This window comes from Oncorhynchus mykiss, chromosome 9, assembly GCF_013265735.2.
Source record: "Oncorhynchus mykiss isolate Arlee chromosome 9, USDA_OmykA_1.1, whole genome shotgun sequence".
NCBI classification, from domain to species: Eukaryota; Metazoa; Chordata; class Actinopteri; order Salmoniformes; family Salmonidae; genus Oncorhynchus; species Oncorhynchus mykiss.
In genome coordinates, this window is record NC_048573.1 from 3,785,317 (window position 1) to 3,793,948 (window position 8,632).

The 8,632-nt window shown below is 46.3% G+C and overlaps 1 protein-coding gene and 1 long non-coding RNA gene across 4 annotated transcripts in view; one reads left to right on the plus strand and one right to left on the minus strand.

The window, feature by feature from the left end:
• The first annotated feature begins 749 nt into the window (after positions 1-749).
• Positions 750-1,028, plus strand: LOC118965969. The gene is made up of 2 exons (XR_005053097.1): positions 750-824; positions 893-1,028. It is a non-coding gene; the product is annotated as an uncharacterized LOC118965969 (long non-coding RNA).
• Positions 1,029-1,615: 587 nt separating this feature from the next.
• The window catches only part of LOC110532885 (SH3 domain-containing protein 19), a 52,949-nt gene continuing 45,932 nt past the window's right edge, over positions 1,616-8,632 (minus strand). The window contains exons 13-16 of one of the 3 annotated variants that reach the window (XM_036987096.1): positions 8,176-8,358; positions 7,837-7,928; positions 4,730-4,858; positions 1,616-2,415 (exon numbers count right to left, since the gene is read on the minus strand). In XM_036987096.1, the coding sequence (XP_036842991.1) occupies positions 4,736-4,858; positions 7,837-7,928; positions 8,176-8,358 (398 nt within the window). In that variant the 3' untranslated portion in view covers positions 1,616-2,415; positions 4,730-4,735. Of the gene's footprint in view, positions 2,416-4,722; positions 4,859-7,836; positions 7,929-8,175; positions 8,359-8,632 lie in introns of those variants that run through there. The other 2 variants (XM_036987095.1, XR_005053096.1) reach the window with 2 other exon arrangements.

The window sequence follows — 8,632 nt, forward strand, 5'->3', positions numbered from 1 at the left end:
TCCTCATCTTTCTAAGTCACCTCTTTGATTTTGCACCTGTGTGTTCTATCAGTTTCTGTATGAAACTATTTAGTGAACTCCATGAACAGTAGATAAAGCAAGGGGCACACAAATAGATGACTTGGTGTGAGCGCTACTGGAAGGACTACGCTCCGTACTCTGTCGTGTACAGAGCGCTCTGTGAACGGCGCGCGCTGTGAACGGCGCAACACTCGGTGACAGCTCCGGTTGTCCCGCTTCGCATACCATTCTCCGCTCGCGTCTGAAATGCAGTATGTCAAATCTGACACGCCCATTTGCATAGGGGAGCAACACATCACATTGTCTGGCCTATCCAGACCACGGATCCCCTGGTTGTGAACCTTCCAGCTCTGCTGACATTTACCGCATATGAAATGCGACTCTTAGCAGACAGGCTCATCTCACTAATATTATCATGCCGAATGTAGAGCTCTCGATATGAAACAATACTAAAATATCTCGTAGAATTGAAATAAGATCACTTTCTTCTGTGTCACAGAGGGACGAATTCACCTGATGCGTAAAGCTGAAGTTGTAATGAGTCAGTAGACGTTTTGAATGGTGTCTCTGCGCCTCAGAAGACGCTGGCCAGAAAATGTCATCAGTTATATGAAATGGGGCCAATTATGTACTGTCACTAAGTATGATTATATTTATTTTACAGTTATAAAAAAAGGTGAAATATTATAGTAAGTAGTTTAATTTGATTGTTAGTGTATTTAGAAAGCATGATGAAGAGATGTATTGTGTGTCTGGGAGGGGTATATGTTAAAACGACCTGGTTTGATGATGATGATGAAGAGGTATTGTGTGTCTGGGAGGGGTATATGTTAAAACGACCAGGTTTAATGATGATGATGATGATGAAGAGATGTATTGTGTGTCTGGGAGGGGTATATGTTAAAACGACCTGGTTTGATGATGATGATGATGAAGATATCTGGGAGTGTTATGGTTTGTATCTGCAACAATACATCAAACAGTGAGAATAAAAGATGACATCTTGACCTCCGGTCGTTGATTGGTTACTTGTAGACTCCATCTTGACTACCGGTCGTTGATTGGTTACATGTAGACTCCATCTTGACTACTGGTCGATGATTGGTTACTTGTAGACGCCATCTTGACTACCGGTCGTTGATTGGTTACATGTAGACGCCATCTTGACTACCGGTCGTTGATTGGTTACTTGTAGACTCCATCTTGACTACCGGTCGTTGATTGGTTACATGTAGACGCCATCTTGACTACCGGTCGTTGATTGGTTACTTGTAGACTCCATCTTGACTACCGGTCGTTGATTGGTTACTTGTAGACTCCATCTTGACTACCGGTCGTTGATTGGTTACATGTAGATGACTTCCTGCCTTTGCCAACCACCAGAGAAGCAACGAGTCATAGAACCGCTAGTATTAAAACATGTTTATTTGGATTAAAAAGCCTGTGTGGAACATCCAGTTATACAGTATGTAAAGACACAAAGCAGTTTAACACATAGAGAGAAAGAAAACCAACCTCCACTTAAGTCACATTTTTCACAGACTGAATGAAAATTAGACTAAAGTGAAAGTTAGGATTCACCCACCCCCCCCCCCCCCCCCCCCCCTCATTAGAAAGTGACCACTAGGTTACCTTATGAAATACAGGATCAGGTTAAAAACAAAAGAAATACAAACCACTGGAATGGTTTAACAGACCTTCAGAAAATGGCAATCAAACTGCACCCCAATTGGGTACACTCAAGGCACGGCACCACCCGTGCCCATAGACTTGAATGTGGATGACCATTCTAGTAATTATATTTCTACGGTTGAAAAGCACTGTGCTGTAAGGCTGGCTTGCTGGTGACATTCTGATACTGGGATAGATTCAACAGGATTCAGCAAACGGTTTCACATGTAAAATTACAACGGCTGCCATTTTGGCACCAAAGTAAAGTACTGAGATGTAATATGGAGGGTAGTTTGGTGTCAATATGGAGGGTAGTTTGGTGTCAATATGGAGGGTAGTTTGGTGTCAATATGGAGGGTAGTTTGCCAAACTGTTTTCGATCTATTCCTTATCATACTGAGATGTAAACAGAATGCTCATCAACCACATCAGTACTACAACACACAGTCATTCATTCGCTTAACAAACACTTTCTCTCTCAGTCCCTGTACCTCACACACCCACACAGACCTGCTATATACACAGTGGACAAAACATCAGGAACACCTTGCTAACATTCAATTGCACCCCCCTCTTGCCCTCAGAACGGCCTCAATTCGTCAGGACATGGACTCTACAAAAAGTGTGGAAAGCGTTCCACACAGTGATACTGGCCCACGTTGACTCCAATGCTTCCCACAGTTGTCGCAAGTTGGTTGGACCTCCTTTGCTTGGTGGACCATTCTTAATACAAACAGGAAACGGTTGAGCGTGAAAAAACCCAGCAGCGTTGGAAGTTCTTGACACAAACCGGTGCGCCTGGCACCTAACACCATACCCCGGTTCAAAGGCAATTCAATATTTTGTCTTGTCCGTTCACCTTCTGAATGGCACCGATACACCAAGGCTCAAGAATCCTTCTTTAATCTGTATCCTTCTCTTCATCTACACTTGATTAAAGTGGATGTCAAAATCGATAAAAAACATCACGGGTTTTACCTGGATTCAGTCATGCTTTTTATACTCAGTGTATATTCACACCCCTTGCCTTCTTCCATGCTGTTCTGTTACAGACGGAATTTAAAAGGGATTCAATTGAGATTTTGTCACTGGACTACACACAATACCCCATAATGACATCACAATACCCCATAATGACATCACAATACCCCATAATGACATCACAATACCCCATAATGTCAAAGTGGAAATATGTTTTTTTAGAAATGTTTACAAATGAATAAAAAAAATGAAAAAGCTGAAATGTCTTGAGTCAATAAGTGTTCAACCCCTTTTGTTATAGTAAACCTAAATAAGTTCAGGAGTAAAAATGTGCTTAACAAGTCACATAATAAGTTGCATGGACTCACTCTGTGTTTAATAATAGTGTTTAACATGATGTTATTAATGACATCCTCATCTCTGTACCCCACACATACAATTATCTGTAAAGGTCCCTCAGTAGAGCAGGGAATTTCAAACACAGAAATCCTAAAGGAAAAATCCTAGAGGAAAACCTGGTTCAGTCTGCTTTCCAACAGACACTGGGAGATGAATTCACCTTTCAGCAGGTCAATAACCTAAAACACAAGGCCACATCTACACTGGAGTTGGTTACCAAGACGACATGGAATGTTCCTGAATGGCCTAGTTTTGATCGAATCCTGTTCTTGATATAGAATAGCAATGATCAACAACCAATTAGACAGAGCTTGAAGAATTTAGAAAATTATAAATGGGCAAATGTTACACAATCCACATGTGGAAAGCTCTTAAGAGATTTACCCAGAAAGACTTACTGTCAATGGTGCTTCTACAAAGTATTGACTCGGGGGTGTAAATGCTATTGTAAATTTAGATATTTCTGCATTTCATTTTTCAATAAATTTGCAAACATTTCTAAGAACATGTTTCCACTTTGTCATTATGGGGTATTGTGATGTCATTATGGGGTATTGTGATGTCATTATGGGGTATTGTGATGTCATTATGGGGTATTGTGTGTAGATCTGTGAGAAAAAAATATTTAATCAATTTTGAATTCAGGCTGTAAAACAAAATATGGAATAAATCAAGGGGTATGAATATTTTCTGAAGGCACATATTCAAAGATACACTACATTACCAAAAGTATGTGGACACCTGCTTGTCGAACATCTCATTCAAAAATCATGGGAATTAATATGGAGTTGGTCCCCAATTTGCTGTTATAACAGCCTCCACTCTTCTGGGAAGGCTTTCCACTAGATGTTGGAACATTGCTGCTATAACAGCCTCCACTCTTCTGGGAAGGCTTTCCACTAGATGTTGGAACATTGCTTACAATTCATACCAAAGGTGTTCGATGGGTTGAAGTCAGGGCTCTCTGAAGGCCAGTCAAGTTCTTCCACACCGATCTCAACAAACCATTTCTGTATGGAACTCGCTTTGTGCACGGCGGCATTGTCATGCTGAAACAGGAAAGGGCCTTCCCCAAACTGTTGCCATAAAGTTGGAAGCACAGAATCGTCTAGAATGTCACTGTCTGCTGTAGCGTTAAGATTTCCCTTCACTGGAACTAAGGGGCCTGAACCATGAAAAACAGCCCCAGACCATTATTCCTCCTCCACCAAACTTTACAGTTGGCACTATGCATTGGGGCAGGTAGCGTTCTCCTGGCATCCACCAAACCCAGATTCGTCCGTCAGACTGCCAGATGGTGAAGCGCAATTCATTACTCCGGAGAACGCGTTTTCCTCTGCTCCAGAGTCCAATAAGAGGTGAGCTTCACACCACTTCACAATATCAACACTTACAGGTGACCGGGGCAGCTCTTGACGAACTGACTTGTCAAACAGGTGGCATCCTATGACGCTGCCCACGTTGAAAGTCACCGAGCTCTTCAGTACGGGCCATTCTACTGCCAATGTTTGTCTATGGAGATCGCAAAGCGACGTGCTCGATTTTACACACCTGTCAGCAAAGGGTGTGGCTGAAATAGCTCAATCCACTAATTTGAAGGGGTGTCCACATACTTATGGCATTGCAGTTTTTATATATATATATATATATATATCACATAGGGCTATTTGCAGCTGTCAGGAAGCAGTGTCAGGTAGTTTTTGGGGACCAGGCCTCGTCTCCTTCCTGCATCCGCCAGATACCACTCCTCATCTACTGTCACCACCTCTGTTACTACCTCCCCTGCCTGGGAGAGAGGGGGGGAGACAGCGGGAAAGAGGGGGGGGGGGAAAGACAGGGAAAGAGAGGGGGGGGGGAGACGGCGGGAAAGAGAGGGGGGGGAGACAGCGGGAAAGACAGGGAAAGAGGGGGGGAGAGAGGGAGACAGCGGGAAAGACAGGGAAAGAGGGGGGGGGGGGAGAGAGACAGCGGGATAGACAGGGAAAGAGGGGGGGAGAGAGAGACAGCGGGAAAGACAGGGAAAGAGGGGGGGAGAGAGAGAGACAGCGGGAAAGACGGAAAGAGGGGGGGAGAGAGAGAGACAGCGGGAAAGACGGAAAGAGGGGGGAGAGAGAGAGACAGCGGGAAAGACGGAAAGAGGGGGGAGAGAGAGAGACAGCGGGATAGACAGGGAAAGAGGGGGGGAGAGAGAGAGACAGCGGGAAAGACGGAAAGAGGGGGGAGAGAGAGAGACAGCGGGAAAGACAGAAAGAGGGGGGGAGAGAGAGACAGCGGGAAAGACGGAAAGAGGGGGGAGAGAGAGAGACAGCGGGAAAGACAGAAAGAGGGGGGAGAGAGAGAGACAGCGGGAAAGACAGGGAAAGAGGGGGGGAGAGAGAGAGACAGCGGGAAAGACGGAAAGAGGGGGGAGAGAGAGAGACAGCGGGATAGACAGGGAAAGAGGGGGGGAGAGAGAGAGACAGCGGGAAAGACGGAAAGAGGGGGGAGAGAGAGAGACAGCGGGAAAGACAGAAAGAGGGGGGGAGAGAGAGAGACAGCGGGAACGACAGGGAAATAGGGGGGGGGGCAGTGGGAAAGACAGGGAAAGAGGGGGGGAGAGAGAGAGAGACAGGGAGAGATCATTAGACTTGCTACTTCATTAGACTTTGCTACTGTGACAAAATAACACACACTCACAAAGTGCAGAGCAAGTCTACCTTCATCTACCTCCACCATACCTTCTCTACCTCCACCATACCTTCATCTACCTCCACCATACCTTCATCTACCTCCACCATACCTTCATCTACCTCCACCATACCTCCACCATACCTTCATCTACCTTCATCTACCTCCACCATACCTTCATCTATCTTCATCTACCTCCACCATACCTTCATCTACCTCCACCATACCTTCATCTACCTCCATCATACCTTCATCTACCTCCACCATACCTTCATCTACCTCCACCATACCTTCATCTACCTCCAACATACCTTCATCTACCTTCACCATACCTTCATCTTCCTCCACCATACCTTCATCTACCTCCACCATACCTTCATCTACCTCCACCATACCTTCATCTACCTCCACCATACCTTCATCTACCTCCACCATACCTTCATCTACCTCCACCATACCTTCATCTACCTCCACCATACCTTCATCTACCTCCATCATACCTCCACCATACCTTCATCTACCTCCACCATACCTTCATCTACCTCCACCATACCTTCATCTACCTCCACCATACCTTCATCTACCTCCACAATACCTTCATCTACCTCCACCATACCTTCATCTACCTCCACCATACCTTCATCTACCTCAACCATACCTCCACCATACCTTCATCTACCTTCACCATACCTCCATCTACCTCCACCATACCTCCATCTACCTCCACCATACCTTCATCTACCTCCACCATACCTTCATCTACCTCCACCATACCTTCACCATACCTTCATCTACCTCCACCATACCTTCATCTACCTCCACCATACCTTCATCTACCTCCACCATACCTTCATCTACCTCCACCATACCTTCATCTACCTCCACAATACCTTCATCTACCTCCACCATACCTTCATCTACCTCCACCATACCTTCATCTACCTCCACCATACCTCCACCATACCTTCATCTACCTTCACCATACCTCCATCTACCTCCACCATACCTTCATCTACCTCCACCATACCTTCACCATACCTTCATCTACCTCCACCATACCTTCATCTACCTCCACCATACCTTCATCTACCTCCACCATACCTTCATCTACCTCCACCATACCTTCATCTACCTTCATCTACCTCCACCATACCTTCATCTACCTCCACCATACCTTCATCTACCTTCATCTACCTCCACCATACCTTCATCTACCTCCACCATACCTTCACCTACCTCCACCATACCTTCACCTACCTTCATCTACCTCCACCATACCTTCATCTACCTCCACCATACCTTCACCTACCTTCATCTACCTCCACCATACCTTCATCTACCTCCACCATACCTTCATCTACCTTCACCATACCTTCATCTACCTCCACCATACCTCCACCATACCTTCATCTACCTCCACCATACCTTCACCTACCTCCACCATACCTTCACCTACCTTCATCTACCTCCACCATACCTTCATCTACATCCACCATACCTTCATCTACCTCCACCATACCTTCATCTACCTCCACCATACCTTCACCTACCTTCATCTACCTCCACCATACCTTCATCTACATCCACCATACCTTCATCTACCTCCACCATACCTTCATCTACCTCCACCATACCTTCATCTACCTCCATCATATGTTCATCTACCTCCACCATACCTTCATCTACCTTCATCTACCTCCACCATACCTTCATCTACCCCCACCATACCTTCATCTACCTCCACCATACCTTCATCTACCTTCACCATACCTTCATCTACCTCCACCATACCTTCATCTACCTCCACCATACCTTCATCTACCTCCACCATACCTTCATCTACCTCCACCATACATTCCCCTACCTCCACCATACCTTCACCTACCTCCACCATACCTCCACCATACCTTCACCATACCTTCATCTACCTCCACCATACCTTCATCTACCTCCACCATACCTTCATCTACCTCCACCATACCTTCATCTACCTCCACCATACCTTCATCTACCTCCACCATACCTTCACCATACCTTCATCTACCTCCACTATACCTTCATCTACCTCCACTATACCTTCATCTACCTCCACCATACCTTCAGTGAGAGCTCATCTTCTCTCTCTCCACTGAAATCAAACAGGACCTTGGCCACTCCCCTGGCCACAGGCTGGCCCGTCATTGGCTGAGCTGCAGAGAGGAGCAGAAAATATGGTTTGACCAAAGATGAAGAGACGGATCTAGGATCAGCTTCCCCTCCTCCCAAACCTTAACCATTAGTATGGGGGGAGGGGGGGGAGCAAAACTGACCCCAGATCAGCGTCTAGGATCAGCTTCCCCTCCTCCGAAACCTTAACCATTAGTATGGGGGAGGGGGAGGAGCAAAACTGACCCCAGATCAGTGTCTAGGGCAACTCCACCCTACTCTGTGTGTTACCTGTGTTACAGGTGTGTGTGAAGGTAGTGGGGAACAGTCCCTCCCGTCCGTCCAGTGTTCCTCTGGTCCAGTCTGCGTCGATACGCTGCGTTACTCTGATCAGCGCCCCCTGCTGGAACCACAGATCCTCTGCAGTCTGACCTGGGAAGTCGTGGAGAGCCACAACCCACTGGTCTGGAATGTCTGAGAGAGAACACAGAGCGTACGCACACACACACATTTATAAATATTAACACACAAATCTTCAGCTGACTAAAGGGTGTTCTGTTGTGGACAAACATTACACTCAGACCCTCTGCCAGGGAGAGAGGATCCATTTCCAGGGAGAGAGGATCCGTTGCCAGGGAGAGAGGATCCATTGCCAGGGAGAGAGGATCCGTTGCCAGGGAGAGAGGATCCGCTTCCAGGGAGAGAGGATCCGTTTCCAGGGAGAGAGGATCCGTTGCCAGGGAGAGAG